The 21,381-nt window shown below is 51.7% G+C and overlaps 1 protein-coding gene across 1 annotated transcript; it reads right to left on the bottom strand.

Annotated features, from left to right (window-relative positions):
- Nucleotides 1-9,629: 9,629 nt before the first annotated feature.
- Nucleotides 9,630-11,803, bottom strand: LOC119921827. The gene is made up of 6 exons (XM_038741849.1): nucleotides 11,787-11,803; nucleotides 11,228-11,287; nucleotides 11,017-11,142; nucleotides 10,723-10,925; nucleotides 10,372-10,448; nucleotides 9,630-9,965 (listed from the first exon to the last, which is right to left on the bottom strand). Exons 1-6 carry the CDS (start codon nucleotides 11,801-11,803, stop codon nucleotides 9,630-9,632), a joined length of 819 nt encoding a protein of 272 aa, XP_038597777.1.
- Between the last annotated feature and the right edge of the window lie 9,578 nt (nucleotides 11,804-21,381).

The raw sequence follows: 21,381 nt of genomic DNA, 5'->3' as shown, positions 1-21,381 counted from the left end.
CCAGAGGTGAACAACGTGCTCTTTCATCCCATGCAGTAAAGGAACACCCTACTGCCTCAAATCTGACTTGTGAAAGAGCTGCCAAGATCAGCTGATCTGGGGGCATTAATCAATGGCTAGGTTCAGGTCACTCAGTCACCTCTTTGATAAGACCCCAGGAGGAGAGTCAGGGAAATTATGTGGTGTTAGGTAAGTCATCTGGAAGACGAAACCTCCAACAGAACTCTCAACACAGGAATGCTCCCCATCCATGATATCGAATCCATAGTCATTCTTTGTCGCTAAATGTGTGTGGCACCCTGTGGTCAAACACATACTATATCCTCTTTCTACTATCCGGGTTATTTTGTTTCCCATTTCCATGTTTCCCAGAAATTCTGTAAGCCCTTGTAGCCGGAGGAAGTTTACCAGCGAGTCCCTTGGAAGGAAAATCTACAGAGATGCATTTGGGAGAGCGAGAAAGAGCGATAGAGAGAGGGACAGTGAGAGTGAAGAGAAAGAGAGGGGGGGGGAGAGAGCGCACAGAGGAAAAGAGGGCAAGCGGATAGAGATGAAGAGAGGAAAGAGAGAGGCAGAGAGAGAGTGAGACAGTCATGTCAAAAGGAGTGCAAAGAGTGATAGATGCCAAACTACAAGAACATTCTAGAGGATCGTTCTGATACTGGAGACCGAGAGTCACAGAACTTCACCTTCGTCGGCGGTAGGAGTGACAAGGGATTAAATAAGAAATGGGTAATAAAGAACAAGGAATTAAATTAGAAAAGGGTAGTAAAGAATAATCGGAGTCTTCATAATAGCTCAAGGCAAGGAGGATTGTAGTAGATGGTAGGACGATCACTACAACTGTGTGGTTAAGAGTTCCTTTACAGCACACTAAGGAATAGCTAAATACCTTGGTTACTTGGTATGCAGCCACTTAGGAGCCAAGTGCTCTGTCTTGGAGGGTGAATGGTCCCAGAATCCTCCTGTCAGGAACCTGGATGTCATTACTACAGGCCTCAAGGGCGGGTCATGTATTTACCCTGCTGCTGACATTGGATAATCGGTGGATGTGGAATGCTGCTGCGATCCTCACTGTCTACGGCAACCTTATCGTGTGGCTCCAGGACCTTTAAATTCACATCGCCCCCTGCTTTCCAGATATGAGCTCTCCTGACCAAGCACCTTTAGAATGCGTTGCTAGAGTGTGATTCCAGTCAGGGAAGGAGTCACTACGGCCAGGATGTCCACCTCCCTGAGAACTGGAGCTAGCGGGACCCCACCTGGGCTCTTTTGTCCCTTCCTGGCGATTCAGTGTCTCTGAATAGTTCCTGGGATCTGAGACAGTAACGGTTCCGTGGCTATCTTCCGACAGGTGTCAGGTCAACGGGCGATCGACACAACCTCAATCCAACCTCAATCGTCCTCGATCCATCTGAGGATCATGACTGTCTGGATCTGGCCAAATGCCTCCAGGAAGGGCTGACCTGCAATAGTGGAGTAGTAATAAGTCCTTGGATCAGCTAGAGAGGACAGAGTCGTTTTAGCGGTGTCATGAAATTATACCGTCCAGGATCCTGTGAGAATATCCATAGTTGAGTGCAATTAGTCAGATGACTCGAGGGTACGGGGCTGTGAGACACAGAGAATGGTGGCATTTCCGACCGTGGTGGGAAATACAGAAAGTCAGGGGACGGTAGCAGTTGAGTGGAACAAGGATATATTCTGATTTGGACATGTTAAGGGTCAGTAAATGTCAGCCATGACGAAAAGATATAGCTTTCGGGCGGAGGAGAGGGTAGAGGTAAAATAGGTGAGAACGAAGTTGTGATGGCCCGCCTGCATAGACGAGGGGATTGATTAGTGACAAAATGTCCCCTTCGTAAAAAGGTTTGCAGATATTAGACTATGGAGGGATGAGCACCTTCTCGAAGAAGTGGTCCAAGGTTTGGACCCTGCGCAGATGCTGCGAATTAGGCCAAACGCGGCCGCTAAATACAGCCCCTTGGAGGTAACTGCCTTCCAGATGGGGCACCCTTATTAGAGTGGTCCACAGCATACGATAGCACTTAGGAAACATTGCTCTAGGTAGAAACGTGGGTCTGGGCGCGTTCCCTTGCGTCGGCCATTCAGGCCATGTTCTCTGGTAGAGAGAGCCTTCCTTTTTGCAATTTCTGCAGAAAGAATTAAAGTATGTAGAGATCTATGTATAATTTCAGCTGGAGTCTCCTGACCTATAATAACCTTTCCATATACTCACCGACTTCTGGTAGATCAGGGGAAATTTGAGCTAAATATGACAAATTAAACAAATTAAAGAATACAAGACTATTACATTTTCCTTTTCTGATTAAACTGATTAAATTTAAATTTAAATTAAACTGATTAAACTGATTACATTTAAATTAAAATTAAACTGATTAAATAGGACACGTTTCATGTCTTAAATCCATTTGACAGTAGAGTTATCAGAACACAGCGAAGGGGAACGCCTTTACCCAAGTCGACACTAAATGGACTTGTCGATTTGGTCAACATGTAGGAAAACCAAAATGGTAACATGTCACAGAATCGACATGCAGTGGAGGGGGAATTACAACCCATGTCCTCAGACTTCTGGCTCGCGTCCTTTCTGTAAGCATTTTTGATTTGTTTGCTTGCATGCACAGATCATCCAGCTCTTAGAACAGTGCATTCCACATAGTAAGCGTTTAACAAATGCCATTATTATCATTATTATTCATTTATTCATTCATTCATTCAATCGTATTTATTGAGCGCTTACTATGTGCAGAGGACTGGACTAAGCTCTTGGGAAGTACGAACCGGCAACATAGAGAGACCGTCCCTAGCCAACAACGGGGACACCAACTCCCATTCTCCCCTTGCTATCTCAGGTGTGAAATCCAGATTTCCGAGTCCCTGACGTTTAGAGTGAAGTTGCGTGGAAAATGATTGTATTAGTGCTGAACATGGGATATAGTAGTTAAGTGCATGGAAGAGGACATCAGGGTGAATAGATAGTAAATAGTGAACATACAACACGAGTGTTCTCGTGTGGACCTCGGACCCTAAAGTTCACACTGTCCCCGTATGTTCAGATACGAGCTCTCCTGATCAGACACCTTATGGAAGAGTCACTTGAATGTGATTCCTGCCGGTAATGAAGTCGATCGGGCCAAGATGTGCACTGCCCTGAAGCTTGGAACAACCTGGAACCAAGCAGTGGATATCAGGCAGAAACTCCTCACCCTGGGCTTCAAGGCTCTCCATCACCTCGCCCCCTCCTACCTCACCTCCCTTCTCTCCTTCTACAGCCCAGCCCGCACCCTCCGCTCCTCCGCCGCTAATTTCCTCACCGTACCTCGTTCTCGCTGTCCCGCCATCGACCCCCGGCCCAATGCAATGCCCTCCCTCTGCCCATCCACCAAGCTAGCTCTCTTCCTCCCTTCAAGGCCCTGCTGAGAGCTCACCTCCTCCAGGAGGCCTTCCCAGACTGAGCCCCTTCCTTCCTCTCCCCCTCGTCCCCCTCTCCATCCCCCCCATCTTACCTCCTTTCCTTCCCCACAGCACCTGTATATATGTATATATGTTTGTACATATTTATTACTCTATTTATTTATTTATTTTACTTGTACATATCTATTCTATTTATTTTATTTTGTTAGTATGCTTGGTTTTGTTTTCTGTCTCCCCCTTTTAGACTGTGAGCCCACTGTTGGGTAGGGACTGTCTCTATATGTTGCCAATTTGTACTTCCCAAGCGCTTAGTACAGTGCTCTGCACATAGTAAGCGCTCAATAAATACGATTGATGATGATGATTCCAATGGGTGTTGAAACTGTAGTCGTGTTGGGAGGGCATTAGACGTTTGCTGCAGTAATGAAGGAGAAACCTATGATAAGTCTTCGATGAGCGCTGTAGTAGTTGGTCTGCAGAGGAACGAGCAGATTTTAGCGATGTCAGGGAGATATATCTTCAGGATCTGGTGAGAGACTCAATACGTGGGTTGATTGAGGCAGCAGAGCAAAGGCTCGTGCCATCGCTACGGTTTTGTCATACAGAGAGAATGATAGCTTTATCGACTAGTAGGAAAGACTGGCAGACAGGAGAGAGCTGGTTTTGAGTGGGAAGGGGAGGTGTTCTGTTTTGGACGTGATCAGTGTCAGCAAGGATGGAGAAGTTGTTTTGGGGCAGAGCAGAAGGTTGAACTAACGCAGGTGAGGGAGGGGTTGATATGGCACTTGCGTCTAGACAGGGGGTTGAATTGTGATAGAAGGGGCAATTTATTTATGACTAGTTTTCGGGAACTAGGTTCTGTTTTGATGAGTCCTTTCTCGGGTGGGACCCCCTAGATTTCGACCCCGCGCTGATGCTGAGAATCATGCTAAACATGGCAACTAGCTTCTGTCTGCTGGTTGGATTCCCACTCAATAGTGCGATCACCTGTGTCACTCATGTGATATATCTCTGGGTGGAAATCCTAGTAGGGGTGGGGTGGAGGGTTCCCTGTATGATTCATCCATATCATTACCTAGACTTTAAGCTCATCCTGAACAGGAAATTTGTCTATGTTATTATGTTCTTGTCACCATGCTCTTAGTACAGTGTCCTGCACACAGTAAGCACACAATAAATAGGACTGATTGATTCTTTTTTTTTCTTCCTTTCATTCATTCCTTCCTTCTCTTTCATTTATTGTTTTTCTCACATTATAGCTCTGTTCCTTCCTTCCTTCCTTCCTTCCTTCCTTCCTTCCTTCCTTCCTTCCTTCCTTCCTTCTTTCCTTCCTTCCTTCCTTCCTTCCTTCCTTCCTTCCTTCCTTCCTTCCTTCCTTCCTTCCTTCCTTCCTTCCTTCCTTCCTTCCTTCCTTCCTTCCTTCCTTCCTTCCTCCCTCCCGTTTTCTTGATTTCCTGGGATTCTCTCATCTATCCAACTTTAGCCTTTGGTCTCCTAGTGAATGAACAAAATCCCTACGCAGCAACGCACTAAGAATAGAGAAGGGCGTGGGGGCATCGGGGAGGAGACAATCGACAAAAGAAAACAACTAGGCAGGCATCAATAACATCAATCTAAATGAATAGAATTATGGCTATATATGAACATCGTTAATAAAGTAAATAGAAAGATACATAGGTACATATAGCGCACATGTGCTGTGGTGCAGGTTGGGGGTTAGAGCGGAGGGAGTCGAGGCGTTGGGGAGGTTAGGAAGAGCAGAGGAAATGGGGGGTTAGTATGGAAGGCCTCTTGGAGGAGGTGAGCTTCCAGTAGGGCTATGAAGGCGGGGGTGGGGATGGGAGGAAGAGTGCTAGTTTGGCGGATGTAAGAAGGGAGGACATTCCAGGCCAGAAGCAGGACGTGGGTCAGGGCCGAGGGCGAGACACACGACAACGAAGCACAGTGAGGAGGTTAGCAGCAGAGGAGCGGAGTGTGCGGGCTGGGCTGTAGTAGGAGATATTTGAGGTGACAATGGACGGGGCAAGGCAACTATGTTGTAAAGATGCCCCAAGTACCTCTACCGGGTTGCGTTCCCCTTGTGAATGTTCTCGGTTGCCCTCGGACTCCCCATCAGGGGGAAGACCCCTGCTTCTGGCCCCATTCCCTCTCATCTTATGACATAACTCTCTCCATCCCTTCTCGCCTCCATAACTTCCCTCTTCAACCGCTCACTCTCCACTGGTTCCTTCCCTTCTGCCTTCAAACATGCCCACGTCTCTCCCATCCGAAAAAAATCCTCCTCTCTTGACTCCACCTCACCTTATAGTTATCCCCCTAACTCCCTCCTACCATTCCTTGCCAAACTTCTTGAACGAGTCATCTACACGCGCTGCCTCGAATTCCTCAATGAAAACTCTCTTTGCGACCCCCTCCAATCTGGCTTCCGTCCCCTACATTCCACGAAAACCGCCCCCTCAGTGGTCACCAATGACCGCCTGCTTGCCAAATCCAACGGCTCATACTCTATCCTAATCCTCCTCGACCTCTCTGCTGCCTTCGACACTGTGAACCACCACCTTCTCCTCAACACGCAAACCAACCTTAGCTTCACAGACACTGTCCTCTCCTGGTTCTCCTCTTATCTCTCCGGCCGTTCATTCTCCGTCTCTTTTGCTGGCTCCTCCTTCCCCTCCCATCCTCTTACCTTAGGGGTTCCTCAAAGTTCAGTTCTTGGTCCCCATCTGTTATCGATCTACACTCACTCCTTTGGTGATCTCATTCACTCCCACGGCTTCAACAATCATCTCGACGCTGATGACATCCAAATCTACATCTCTGCCCCTGCTCTCTCCCACTCCCTCCAGGCTCGCATCTCCTCCTGCCTTCAGGACATCTCCATCTGGATGTCTGCCCGCCACCTAAAACTCAACATGTCCAAGACTGAACTCCTCGTCTTCTCTCCCAAACTCTGCCCTCTCCCTGACTTTCCCATCACTGTTGACGGCACTGCCATCGTTCCCGTCTCACAAGTCCGCAACCTTGGTGTCATCCTCGACTCTGCTCTCTCGTTCATCCCTCACATCCAAGCCGTCAGCAAAACCTGCCGGTCTCACCTCCGCAACATTGCCAAGATCCTCCCTTTCCTCTCCATTCAAACAGCTAGCCTCCTCGTTCAAGCTCTTATCCTATCCCGTCTGGATTACTGTATCAGCCTCCTCTCCGATCTCCCATCGTCCTGTCTCTCCCCACTTCAATCCATACTTCATGCCGCTGCCCGGATTGTGTTTGTCCAGCGACGCTCTGGGCATGTTACCCCACTCCTCAAAAATCTCCAGAGGCTACCAATCAACCTACTCATCAGGCAAAAACTCCTCATCCTCGGTTTCAAGGCTCTCCATCACCTCGCCCCCTCCTACCCCACCTCTCTTTTCTCCTTCTGCAGCCCAGTCCGCACCCACCGCTCCTCTGCCGCTGATCTCCTCACCGTGCCAAGTTCTCGCCTGTCCCGCCGTCTACAACCGGCCCACCTCATCCCCGTGGCCTGGAATGCCCTCCCTCCGCACATCCGATAAGCTAGCTCTCTTCCTCCCTTCAAAGCCCTACTGAGAGCTCACCTCTACCAGGAGGCCTATCCAGACTGAGTCCCTTCCCTCCCTCCTCCCGCTCCCCATCCCCACCGCCTTACCTCCTTCCCCTCCCCACAGCACCTGCATGTATGTATATGTTTGTACGTATTTATTACTCTATTCATTTATTTATTTTATTTGTACATATTTATTCTATTTATTTCATTTTGTTAATATGTTTTGTCTTGTTCTCTGTCTCCCCCTTCTAGACTGTGACCCCACTGTTGGATAGGGACCGTCTCTATATGTTGCCAACTTGTAGTTCCCAAGCGCAAACTACAGTGCTCTGCACACAGTAAGCGCTCAATAAATACGATTGAATGAATGAATGGCATGAAGCCTCTTGGGACGTTGATAGTGATTGTGACACTTTTCGTCCTGGAGAAGAGAAAAGTACGCAGTCAGCAGCAGATGAAGGGAAAGGCACGGGTGTGTAGAGACTCAGAGAGGCTGAAAAGCGAGGGAGTTAGGGAAAGGCTAACTGAGTGTTTGGAAGTACAATTCGGCAAGGAATGCAAAAACTCCCTAAGCGGCAACGTGCTAAGAGTCCAGAAGGCCGGCGGGGGGGAGGCACGGGGAGGAGGGAGACGACAAAAGAAAGCAACTAGGCAGGCATCAATAACATCAATCTAAATGAATAGAATTATGGCTATATATGAACATCGTTAATAAAGTAAATAGAAAGATACATAGGTACATATAGCGCACATGTGCTGTGATGGAGGTTAGGGGCTAGAGCAGAGGGAGTCGGGCGTTGGGGAGGTGAGGAAGAGTAGAGAAAATGGGGGGTTAGTCTGGAAGGCCTCTTGGAGGAGGTGAGCTTCCAGTAGGGCTATGAAGGCGGGGGTCGGGGGGAGGAAGTGTGCTAGTTTGGCGGATGTGAGGAGGGAGGGCATTACAGGCCAGAAGCAGGTCGTGGGCCAGGGCCGACGGCCAGACAGGCGACAATGAGGCACAGTGAGGAGGTTAGCAGCAGACGAGCGGAGTGTGCTGGCTGGACGGTAGAAGGAGATATTTGAGGTGACGTTGGAAGGGGCAAGGGAATTATGCTGTAAAGGTGCCCCACGTACCTCTAACGGGTTGCGTTCCCCCTATGAGTGTTCTCGGTTGCTCTCCGACTCCCCAGCAGGGGGACGTCCCCTGGAATGAAGTCTTCTTGGGCGTTGATAGTGATTGTGACACTGTTCGTACTGTGTCATGGCTCCTGGAGAAGGGAAAAGTACGGAGTAAGTAGCAGATGAAAGGAAAGGCACGGGTGTTTAGAGACTCAGAGATGCTGAAAAGAGAGAGGGTTAGGGAAAGCCTAGACGTCCGATCTCTCGTTTTAGCAATCCAAGGTGATTTGTCAGTGGGTCGTTCCACTCTTCCTGCATCGTCATTGGGTTCAGTATGATTTCAGTGCTTCTCTTTTTCAGCCCTGGCTCCTGTAGTGTGCGTGCATTTTAGTCTGTGGATGATGTGGGGTGGAGTATGAGGGCAGCGGAATTGAGATTGGATAGGAATTGGGTAGTTTAAGGGCCGTGAGGCACCTCTGTGAGGATCTTGAAGTCCCCAGGTATCAATGTAAGGCTGCAGAAAGGAGGAATGGGAGAAAGGGATCGAAATGGTTTCCAAAAACGTTTGAGGTGGGACGTGCCCTTCCATTGAGTGCTGGGCATATTCATTAGTACTGTCACCCAACCAGTAGTCATGGCCACCTAGGCCTGCTGCTCCTGGGGTCCGTGCCGGAATGATCTATCTTGCTCTCTCGGTTACCACGTGGCCGGGGTCCGGGTCTTGAGGGCTGGAGAGAAGAGAGGGGCCGAGGCGAGCTTCCCACAGGACTCCAACGTGCCCGAGGGCCAGATCCTATTCCCCACGCCCACCTGGGTGATCTCTGGGAAGAAGGAGAGGAAGCAAGCCCCCGAGGAGGGCAGGGTGGAATTCTGCCCACTGTTGGAATCCAAAGCAGCTGGGGCGGGAGAAGGGGCTGAATTGGGGCTGAGATTAGGGTTCCCATCTGAGTGCAGAAGGGGAAGGGGATGGAGGCTAGAGGTCTGTTCATGCTATGTTGCCTGACGTCTGACATGAGAGGCGGAGGTCTCGGTGCAGCGCGTGAACGGGCCAGCAACTCTCTAGACGTCTCCACCCCTCCTCCCCCTCCTCTGATTCTCTTGTCCTGGAACGGTCGCAGGTCGGTGACTCTGCCCTCATTCCGGTTCAGCTGAAAATGCTCACTAATCTCGCAAGGCCAAGCAGACACAGGAATGTTGGGGATGGTGGGCTCTACCCGGGAGAACAACCAGTACGGTCCTGGTACGTGATGCCCACCGCCCTCCATATAGGGGCTGGGCGTAGCCGTGCCCTTTTACAAAGGGAAGGAACACCACTGCTGGTCTTTTGGATATAAGGATGCACGTCTCAAAAGAAACCAAGGCCGAGAGGTTGGAGGTGGGTGGTTGGAATTGAGGGCGAATAGACACTTAGCGCTCTGAGTGGTGACTAGCTCAACGCCCCTGGGAGACCAACAATGAAGGTGGACATCTCAAGGCCTCACCAGGCCGGACCACCCGCTGGGGGCAACTGAAGGACGTGAGGGAGTCTTCAGTAGTCCCAGCATAGGTGGCGACGAGACCTCGGTCGGACCGAGGCACTTCGGGGAATCCGCGGGCGCCGCAACTTGTGGCTGGAGATGGATCCGGGAGAGGAGACCACAGGCATGAGGCGGAAGTCCTCACTGTCGGTCAGTGGATTGGACCTGGCCCTGAACTGCACTGAAAGGGAGGAGAGGCAGGGATTGGTCTCCCGGTCTGACTTCAGGACGGAGCCATCCAACCAGTTCAGTGTCGAGACCTCCAGCCCTGACCGCTGGGAGCCAAAGAATCTCTGGAAGGCCATCTCCAGCTCATTCACGGTGATGGCTTCACCGTCTGGCAGAACCTGGAGGAAGAGAGGGCAGAAGACGTTGTCACTACAAAAGAGAAAGCAAACGCTTCTTCTTTCAGTACTCGCCAGGTCCCCTACGGAAGTACTTTTAGACGCTCCTGAAAGAACCAAGGGGCAGAAAGTTCTTCTGACAAGATTTCACCCAAAACCCTTTTCTTAGGAAAAGATACGGTTACCCAGTATCGGTACGGGAAAAAGTAGCCCAGATGACGTTCCGGCGACTGCTTTAAAAAAAAAGATTTATTCTTCTAAAGCGCTATGGGCATCTCGCGGGACTCTACAGCTCTTCCCCCTTTTAATCCTAACCCCTCTTTTCTAGCGAAGTCACGTGACCTCCGGAAATTCAGCTACCGTGTCAATCCGCCAAACCGAGGGGCAACCCCATGGAGAAAGTACTCACCTGGAATGGCACTGGGCTTCTGATGGACGGGGTGGAGCCAGTCTTCTTGGAAGAGGGGGTCACGAGGCTCTTGCCATCTGAAGGTAAACAAACACACATAATGAGGCTGGGTGGCGGGGAGAGAGACAAGACTTCCCCACCTCAAACTCCATGAGCATTCAAGACATGGCAGGTTCCCATAGGAGGGGAGTGTCGGAGAGGCATTCTGGAGGCATTCTGGAGGTCACGCAGACACGTCAAGAAGAAAGGGGTCGGCTTCACGGCAAGGAGTCGGTTGGCAGGACAGGACTCTGGGAAGAAGCGGGAAACGAAAGGATGCGAGGGAGGAAAAGAGAAAGGCGGAGGACTTACCTGCAGCCAGCGGAGAGACCTGGACACAGCGGTGCTTGGCAGCCTGGGTGGTGTCCTCATCGCAGCTGGGACGAACGGGCAAAGAACGGGCCCGATCTCTCTCTAGTCCGGGGGAGGGCCCTGGGCCCAGTTTCCGTTTCTTCTGGATCCCAGTAGAGAGGACCCCACCCAGTGAAAGCGAACCCATGCCCTCCTGAGAGGGCCTGTCCAGTGAGGCCATGCCGGAGAGCCCTCGGTCTGGGGACCCCCGTCCCGTCGTCTCCCTGCTTCCAGGGGGCCGATCCTCCTTCTCACCGCTCGGTGCAGAGCTGGGTAGGGGGCTTGCGGGGCCAGGCATCCTGCAGCCGGGAGGGAGCGAGATCCCAGCGAACGGCGAGGCAGTCGGCCGGCAGCATCGTATCCCCTCTGCTGAGGTGACGTCTGGACCAGGCAAGGGCGAGCGAGGGAGACTGCGACCATTAAATACGATGTAACCGTGGATTCCTCGGATCAGCGTTTCCCCCACCTTCCATGAAATCGCCCCACGCCCTGGGCGTCCGGAGACTGATGCGAGGAAGCGTGAACCCTGCGGATTTCCAGAAGCGGGAGAAGAGGGAGGTGTGAAACCAGGCACCAAAGCGAAGAGTCAGAGAGACTAGGTGGCATCGTCATGGGGGATTGGTCCTGAGCGCCTACAGGAGGGAAGTGCTTGAAAGGGGAAATCGGAAGCAAGACGGACTCCTTCCTACTTAGGACTGATTGTGTCTGCTCTGTCGAGACCAAACTGGCAGAAATAATGTGGTCTCTCGACTTGGGAGTGTGAAGTGGCAGGCTGCCTCAGGAAAACCCTCCCTAAACAGGGTTTCCACTCACAGCGATGTCCCCTAAATGATAGTTTCCTTGCTCCGGGTGGCTCGAGTGAAGGGGGATCGATCCGGAAGCAGCTTCGGCCCGAGGGCCTGTAATTACTGGCCATGCCTTCCCTGATTCTCTCTCCTGCGTTCGGCCAATGTCCTGGGGCTCCTTCCCAAGAAGGTACTCATTAAACCCGAGCCAAGTGCCTGCCAACCAGTCACGATGGGCACCTTTTGTCACAATTCATGTCCTCTGTCTCCACACGAGGGCCCTCTCCAGATCAGCCTCACCTGTCCTCTCTGTACCCTCTCCTCCAACCGAGAACAGCACTCCCTGTCGTTGCAGACATTTACAAGCAAGCCGGCAAGCACACAAGCTCGCAAACAAGCTCACAAACGTGAACGATAGAAAGGAATGGCTCAGGACCAGGAGACAGAGGATCTGGGTTGTAATTAAGGCTTCACCACGTATTCGTTTTCGTATGTTGGCCAAGGTCTCTTAACCTGATTCGGTCACAGTAATCTCACCTCGAAAATGGGGATGGAAACTTGTCCTGCCTTGACACTGTGTTCAACCTACTCAGCTTGTTTTTTCCCTCTTGGATAGTAGAGTGGCTGCAACGTAATAAGCGCTTAGGAGAAACCAAAATAAAATCGATAGATTTTTCCCCTCTAATAATAATTACTATCAATTAATTATTAATTACAATTAATGATTACTTAATTGTAATTATTATTAATAACAATAATGGTGGCATTTAGTAAGCGCTTACTATGCGCAAAGCACTGTTGTAAGCGCAGGTTGTGGTTACAAGTTGTTCAGGGTGTCCCACGGGGCGCTCACAGTCTTAATCCCCCTTTTACAAATGAGGTAAATGAAGCCCAGAGAAGTTAGGTGACTTGCCGAAAGTCACACAGCTGACAAGTGGTAGAGTCGGGATTTGAACCCCTGTAATAAGCGCACGGGGACAAGAACATAACAACATAACAGACAGATTTCCTTTCCACGATGAGCTTGCAGTCCAAATAATGATATAAATGCATCATGCAGGGGGGAGAAGGGAGGGAGCTCGGCGCATGCGCGTGCGGAGCCAGGAAAGGGAGAGGAGAGGCGCGCATGCCCATTCGTAGCTTCGGCGAGGATTGGGCCCCGCCCCGAAGAGGGCGGAGCATGCGCTGTCGCAGTGCACTACGGGAGGTGGTGAGGAGGGAGGCCCGGCCTGGAGAGCGCGGCGCATTCGCGTTCGGAGCCCGGGCCGGGGGAGAAGGGAGCCCCCCCCGTGGAGAGCGCTGCGCATGCGCAATCAGAGCCCGAGCCGGTAGGGGGAGGCCGCCCGGGAGAGCGCGGCCCATGCGCAGTCGGAGCGTGCCCGCACTTACTATGTACGAAGCTTACTATGTTGCCAACTTGTAATAATAATAATAACGATGGCATTTATTAAGCGCTTACTATGTGCAAAGCACTGTTCTAAGCGCTGGGGAATTTACAAGGGGACCAGGTTGTCCCACGTGGGGCTCACAGTCTTAATCCCCATTTTACAGAGGAGGTAACCGAGACCCAGAGAAGTGAAGTGACTTGCCCAAAGTCACACAGCTGACAAGTGGCAGAGCCGGGATTTGAACCGATGACCTCTGACTTCAAAGCCCGGTATTTTTCCGCTGAGCCAAGCTGCTTCCCAACTTCCCAAGCGCTTAGTACAGTGCTCTGCCCGCAGTAAGCCCTCCATAAATACGACGGAATGAATGCATGAATGAAGCACTGTTCTATGCGCTGGGGGGTTACAAGGTGATCAGGTTGCCCCCAGCGGGGCTCACAGTTTTCATCCCCATTTTACAGATGGAACTGAGGCCCAGAGAAGTGAAGTGACTTGCCCAAGGTCACACAGCTGACAAGCAGTAGAGTCGGGATTTGAACCCCTGACCTCTGACTCCAAAGCCCGGGCTCTTGCCACTGAACCACAGTGCTTCTCTATACTGTACTATACTATACTCACTCCCTTGGTGACCTCATTCGCCTGAACGTGCCTGACAACTCTGATGAATTCTACATTTCCTTGTGCTGTACACCTTGGGAATATGAGTAGTAGAGTGTGTCAGGAACAGGGACTACCATGCTCAGCATAAAGAAACTAGCCAGTAGTAACAGGTGGCGTGCAGATCCACGTTCCCGGTAAATGGGAAGAGAACATCCGAGCCAAGAACACCCACAGGAAACCAGGGCTGTAATGCGATTCAAGGAATCACCTCCTAATGCCGGGAAAGTAACAAAGACTGGTACCATATTCTGTTGGAAAGGTACGCTCAAGAAAAAGGAGAACAAAGGCTAAATTTGGATAGATGAGAGAATGCCAAGAAATCACGAAAACAGGGGAGGGAGGGAGGGAGGAAGGGAGGAAGGAAGGAAGGAAGGAAGGAAGGAAGAAAGGAAGGAAAGAAGGAAGGAAGGAAGGAAGGAAGGAAGGAAGGGAGTAATAAATAAAGAGAGCTATAATGAGAGAAAAACAATGAATGAAAGAGAAAGAATGAGTGAAAGGAAGAAAGAAATTAAGAATCAATCAGTCCTATTTTTTTGAGTGCTTACTGTGTGCAGGATACTGTAATAAGCGCATGGGGACAAGAACATAACAACATAACAGACAAATTTCCTGTCCACGATGAGCTTACAGTCCAATCATTCAATCAATCCAGATAATGATGTAAATGCATCATACAACGGAAGTCCCCGCACACCCCGACCCCTACTAGGATTTCCACCCAGAAATGTATCACCTGAGTGCTACAGTATGGATGCCGTGGGCGACCCTATTGAGAGGGAATCCAACCAGCAGTCAGAACCTAGTTGCCATGTTTAGCATGATTCTCCGCACCTGCGCGGGGTCGAAATCTAGGGGGTTGATGGGTAAATTTAGAAACTCTTGCACATTAAGTATAGCCTTCGATTTGACAACGGCTAGACCGACCTGTCTGCTGGGCGACCTCGACCGGGCTTGGTAGATAACCAATTGCAAAATAAAGGAGAAGAAAAACAACTTATCTCTGTACTCTGGAAACGGGCCATTTCCCACAGTACAGAAACATCTTGAATAAACACATCTTCCCAGTGTGACCTGGCCAGTCGCCCGGGAACTTGTGTAATCGGCAAAATGCCTTCTTGGTTTGCAAAGGGTTTATTAATTCTCGTACGTTGGAGTACGTTGGAGCTAACTCGGAATCTCACCCATGGAGAGGACGCTCTGCCTGGGACCTTCCCATTCGGAACCCTGAAAGCTGAATCGGGGATTCCTCAGCATGAAATTTCAGGAGTTGGTGTTCCCCCGAATTGGTGATGTAACCCCCTTTTTGTATTTGTTTTAACCCCTTTTCTTTGTGTGTGTTCGTTTTCTTCTTTCGTATTCCCTTCCTTCTCTTAAAATTGTAACGATACACCTATATTGCTATGTGTCTGCGCTTCTTTCTCTGAAAAAAGGGGACTTGTAGTCGCGGGTCTGAACCTTATTCGTTGGTTAACAGAATAAATATTTCGTTAACCTAACATTTTGGCGTAGTCGGCCAGGATCCGCGATACATCATGTCTTTTTTCAAGAAAGTAACGCAAACTCCACCGGAGGAGGATATCCCAGGATGGGAGAGTATGCAGTACTGTTTCCTCGCTAAGGCCTGGGTAAAAGGCTTGTGTGAACACTGAAGGGACGAGTAAGAAATGCTGAACCTTTGCAATTAACTGAGTGTTTGCAACGTATTCCTGTAGAAAAAGGAAAAGAGATAACAGGAGTCTGTAGAAGAGGGTGGGCTTTGTTAACTGCTTATCGAAAAATGCATGAATTTAAAACTAAGGCTATTGAAGATAAGTTGGCCTTGGAAAAAGAGCTGACGGAGTTACAGAGTAGAATGTCAATGTTGCCGTGTCAAAAGTTTATATTAGGTGATCAAGTGCGAAACTCTCAGACGGTGGCGGAAAAAGCTGCAGTCAGAGTGGCGCAGTTTAAATATAGGAAAAGGAAGGGAAAGGTCAATAAGCGAAAGGTGCATGCGGTCATCGCCTCCGCTACGGCGGATTGGGACCCGGATAGATGGGACGGGGATATTTGGGATGATACTGAAGAAGGCTCTTCGGGTGAAGATATTTGGGAAGATCATAAGAAAGCTTATTCCGGTAATGGGGCATCTGCTAGGCCAGTCCGGAGACGAAAACAGGAAAATCGGGGGGGGAACCGAGTTTTTAAAGAAGTAACAGACAATTATACGCAACAAGAAGTTTCTAATATTTTAAGCCGCTTCTCTCAAAGGCCACAGGAACCGTTGATTTCATGGATGGTGCGCATGAGTGATAGCGGGGCAGGAGGAATTTGGGTGGATGCAGAAGACTGTATGAAGTTCGTTCCTATCAGTTTTAATTCAAATGTGCAGCAGGCTCTCAGAGAACATGCCACGGCTGCTCATGCTAACGGGAGTGGTAATACTACCCTGCTAGCGTTGGTAGCAGAAGGGTGTCAGAAACAATACCCCGCTGACTCAATGTGGCCTCGGGGGGACCGGCCCTGGTATTCCCTGAGGGACGGAATCCAACGATTAAAGGAGGAGGTGATGAAGACTGCCATAATGGTAGGAGCGTGGGGAGCGTGGGAAAGATAGGGAGTATGTGCACACAAACCGTACCCAACGGCTCAAAGCCAAACAGACTCAACAACAGGAGATAAAGGGACCAGGGCAAGAAAAACAACCTTGCACCTGCAAAGCTCGGAGGCAACCTCAAGGCCATATCCACAGCCAGCAATGGTTGGCAACGGGTGGCTGGGGGCCAGCCAGAGCAAACGCTTCGTGATGGACAGAGCTGTTGCTAGGCTAGTGGCTGGAGGGTGGCGAGTGAGTGTGCTTCATGGCCTGAGAAAATCCTGCCCCCGGGCAACGGGGGGTATAAGAGACGAACAAGACAAGGGGGGTGCAAGCACGCGCACGCACACGCACACGCACACACAGGTACTCTCTCTTCCTCCTTTTCTCTCTCTCTCTCATTCTCTCTCTCTTTATTAACCATGTAATCGCTGATAGCAAATAAACGGCAATCAAGCTTTGGACCTCTGGTTGACTCTTCCTGGTGTGAACGCGCGGCCTGCGTCCGGAGACGTCCGAAGACCCGGAAAGGGTAAGAACCCGAGAGTTGCCCCCGAAACTCCGGGGAGCAACGACTGGCGCCCAACGTGGGGCTCGGGTACCCCCATAGGGGAAGATCAGGGAGAGTGCCCCGTAGGCCAGGTAGCTAAAGGTCAGGCGGGAAGATGGGGACAGTACGATCGCTGCCCATATATAAGCCAGAAGATAAGGAATTGTACACCCGGCACTGTTACAAGATATTGAACAGTAAAGGGGTAAAGATTGAGCTGAAAACAATAAGGGAATTTATAGGGAAGGTAACTATGACCTCCCCGTGGATACTTGATTCCGGGATCACGGAGGAGAGATGGGACGTTACTGGGGAACAGATGACGGCCTATGAAGACTCCCACCCGGGGGAGTTAAAGGACGTGGACTTTCTTATACACGGTATCCTCCGTGCGGCCTTTCAAGGGCCAGAGAGACTCGTTCGTAAGTTTAACGCAACCTGCCAGACTGACAAGGAGGAAGCAGGGCAGGAAGGGGAGAACAGCCGACAACCTGAGGAGACTGGTCAGGCCGAGGCAGAGACACCCCCCCCCCCACGGGCCCCGAGTTACCACCGCATCTATCCTGATCTCGGGCCTTACACCCAGAGTGAAATGCCCAACGCCGAGCAGGAAAGAGGAGGTCAGGCTACACAGACAGAGGTTGAGAATGAGATAGGGGATACGCGGGAACAGTTCAGGCAGATGGATGTGGGAAGCAAGAAACCGATCGTTAAAAGTGGGGAGGGGACGAGAGCGGTTTCAGCCCTACAGCGAGATTTGGAAGAGGCGGTGGCGAGGGGAGAGGACGTCACGGGATGGGAGGTATTCCCCGTGATAGAAAGACCAGACGGGGGACGAGGTTTCGCCCCGATACCTTGGGCGAAACTCAAAGAGTTGAAGGCGGCGTGTGTCGCCTACGGTCCCAGCTCCCCTTATGTGAGCCAGCTCCTGGACACTATGTCCCTGGAAAGCGTTTTGACCCCGAATGATTGGAAATCACTTGCCCGCGGGTGTTTGGATCCCGGACAGGGCCTTATATGGATGTCTGAGTTTACCGCCGCTGCGAAAGAACTAATATGTAGACGGGGTTTCCCGAACCCCGCCGAGGCTTTTGCAGCTGTGACCGGGACGGGACGATTCGAGACTCCTGAGATGCAGGTCAACTACGAGCCCGAGACGTATATGGTGATTGCCAGGGTTGCCCTAACTGCCTGGCAAAAGGTTCCCGAGAAAGGGGACCATCGCTCCCCCCTAACGCAGATCAGACAGCGCCCGGACGAGGCGATTCAAGATTTCGTTTCATGCATGCAGTCCGCGGTCACCCGTATTATAGGGGATCGGGACGGCGCCGAAATTGTATTGAAGCAGATGATCAGAGAGAACGCAAATAGTGCCTGCAGGAAAGCATTGGCAGGGCTGCCCAGAGAGGCCACATTAGGAGACATCCTGCAAAGATGCGAAGGGGTTGGAGGAGAAGAGTACAAGGCGCAGATGCTTGCGGGGGCAATAATGAAAGGATTATCAGGAGTCGGGGAAAGGGGGCGACAGTGCTTTCGGTGCGGACGGATGGGACACCTGATGGCTCAATACCGAGCTCAGGACAAAAGTGGCCCCCCAGCACAGCCGAGGAAGGGTGTGACTTGCTTTGAATGTGGGAAGCATGGGCATTATGCAAAACAATGCCGCTCGAGGCGGAGACCCCGAACGACGTCGGGAAACGGGTGGAGGGGCCCCGCGCGGGCCCCGAATCACGCGTTCCCCGTGTCAGCCGCGGGAGAGAGCCCAAAAAAGGTTTCTCTCATAGAGGAGTACCAGAGGCTTCGGTCCCGGGAGCCACTTGGGCTGAAGTCCGATGCCTGGCCCCAGTGGAAATCCGACCCGGGGACACTGTAAACGTCCCAATACAGCCCCTCCCCTGGAGGGCCCTAGTGGTGGGGCTTCGGACAAGAGCGGCGGGGGTCGTTCATACATCCGAACGGGGGGAAGGGCCCGGGAAGATTCCCCTCACCAACCATCATCCGTATGGTATATACCTAGGATCGGGAATGGTCATTGCTCGCGCTACGCCCCTTGACCCCCCGCCCCCTGATCCCCCGCCCCCGGCTATTGGAATAATACAGGAAATAAGCCTTGATAAACCGTGGCGTACCCTCTTAGTTGAGGGAAAGCCCCTTAACGGGCTTCTAGACACCGGGGCCGATCGCTCCGTTATTCAGGATTGCTGCTGGGCAGCGGAGTGGCCACTAGCAAACCACTCGATGGGGGTGCAAGGCGTAGGGGGACTGCAGGCCGCAAGAGAGGCAGGCCGTCCGTTGATTTGGTCTTGCCGGGGAAGGCAAGGTGCGTTCGTCCCGCTGTGCGTTCAAGGGCTCCGTATGAATCTGTGGGGTAGAGATGTGCTGCAGGGGCTGGGAGCCCACCTTATAGATGAAGCTGATCCTTTTTAGGTGGGGCCACTGGGTTCCGGGGCTTGTCCACACCCCCACTGGTATGGCTTCCACACCCACCGGTATGGGTGGACCAGTGGCCCCTGACCAAGGACAAGCTGCAGGCGCTGAGGGAACTAGTTGCGCTCCAATTTGCACAGGGGCACCTAGAGGAATCGTTCAGCCCCTGGAACGCCCCCGTATTCGTTATAAAAAAGAAAGCCGCGGGGAAGTGGCGCTTCCTCATAGATTTAAGAAAAATCAATGCGCTCATTGTGCCAATGGGACCCCTACAACCCGGATTGCCCTCCCCTAACATGATTCCAAAAAATCACCAGATCCGGGTCATAGACATTAAGGATTGCTTTTACAGCATCCCGTTACACCCTGACGACAGGGTGAAGTTTGCTTTTACTGTCCCGAGCCCGAATTTCGCGGAACCAGCACTCCGGTACCAGTGGAAGGTGCTGCCACAGGGCATGTCTTGTAGTCCCACCATATGCCAGTGGTTCGTGGGGCAGATACTCGCCCCTTACCGCAAGGAATTCCCGGGGGCGACAATCGTCCATTACATGGACGACATCCTTCTGGGTATGCCCGATCAAGGGCAGGTACAGACGCTCACCCGGCGAGTGGTGGCTGCCCTCGCAGCCCAGGGTTTATTCGTAGCACCAGAGAAGGTACAAGAATCAGCCCCGTACACGTACCTTGGGTTTGACGTCACCGAGACCCGGGTGACTCAAAGACCACCCCAAATTGACCCCCGAAAATACGTCACGTTAAATGATATGCAGGGTTTAGTAGGGAGGATTCAATGGATGCGCGCGAGGACGCCCATCCCCTCCGCCCTCATGCAACCCCTGTACGATCTCTTAAAAGGAGACCCCAATCTTAAATCGCACCGCGAATGGACGGAGTCCGCGAAAAGCGCACTCCGAGAAATCACACAGCGGTTGGCGGGTAGCCATACTTGCCGAGCTGAACCCCACCTCCCCATGGAGGTGACGATATTTCGGGAGGGTAGCCTTTTCGCGGCTATACACCAAGGAGCCGAGATTCTCGAATGGTGTTATCCTCGAAACCCCTCCCGTGTTCTCCCAAAGGAGACTGAGCTTCTCGGTCGCTTTTGCCAGAACGCCATACAGAGGGTAGTGGCGCTTTCGGCCACTTACCCTATAGTCCATGTCGGGATAGCCATGGGAGACCTTGAGGCGATAGCCAGGGACAGCTTCCTGTGGGCCATGCTCCTACAGCAGGCCACCTTTACGGAACGCTCCCCGTTGACTCTTAGCCACTTATACGGGGGATCGGACATTCTGACCCCTCGGGTGATCTCCGATACTCCGGTCGGGGGAGACAATGTCTTTACGGACGCCACCAAGGAACACCGGGCGGCAGTTTTCAATCAGACCACCGGTGCCTTGTCGGTGCTCGACACACCATACGGCTCGACTCAGCAAAATGAACTTTTCGCTATCATATGGGCAATGACTAACTACCCCCAGGCGATCAACATTATTTCGGATAGCCTGTATGCCGTTAATCTTGCCCGGCGAATCGAAATCTCCATACTTTTCGACAGGCACTCGGAGATTGGGAACATCATCTCTCAGCTTCAGGCTGCCGTAGCGGCTAGGGAATGTAAGGTATACCTCATGCACGTCCGTTCCCACACGGACGGACAAGGGCCGATCTTTGACGGCAACCGCACTGTGGATGCCAGCCTACACCCCACAGGGCCGTCACTAATGGGGCTGGATGCCGCGGCTGCGGCGCATAGGGAGTTCCATCTCCCGGCCACCTCACTCCGTCGGCTGTATGGGGTCACTAGAGAGGAAGCCCGGTCTATTGTCCGGCGCTGTACTCGCTGTCTTCCGTTCACCCCAGGGCCGGCAGGGTCGACGGGAGTGAACCCCCGGGGGCTCATGCCGAACGAGCTGTGGCAAATGGATGTCACCCATTGGGGGACCTCCACGATTCATATGACCATTGACACCTTCTCCGGATTTATGCTGGCGACACGCCAAGCAGGAGAAGCCGCAAAACATGTGCAAAACCATTTGTACCATTGCTTTGCCACTATAGGCACACCTCAGGAGATAAAGACGGATAATGGCCCCTGCTATGTCTCCAAAGCCATGTCCCTCTTTTTCTCCTCCTTTGGCATCTCCCATGTTACTGGGATACCTTACAACCCTAACGGTCAAGGTATAGTGGAAAGGGCAAACAGGACGCTGAAAACTCTCCTGCAGAAGCAGG

Source organism: Tachyglossus aculeatus, unplaced genomic scaffold, assembly GCF_015852505.1.
Source record: "Tachyglossus aculeatus isolate mTacAcu1 unplaced genomic scaffold, mTacAcu1.pri SUPER_30, whole genome shotgun sequence".
Lineage (NCBI taxonomy): Eukaryota > Metazoa > Chordata > Mammalia > Monotremata > Tachyglossidae > Tachyglossus > Tachyglossus aculeatus.
This window is presented reverse-complemented; position numbering and strand designations above follow the sequence as displayed.

Excerpts from the sequence above, each read along its gene's own strand:
- LOC119921827 (XM_038741849.1), bottom strand. Across the intron at positions 10,926-11,016 it reads ACCCAGCTCTGCACCGAGCG|GCCCTCTCAGGAGGGCATGG; the intron begins GTGAGAAGGAGG and ends CTCACTGGACAG. Across the intron at positions 10,449-10,722 it reads GGTCTCTCCGCTGGCTGCAG|ATGGCAAGAGCCTCGTGACC; the intron begins GTAAGTCCTCCG and ends GTTTACCTTCAG.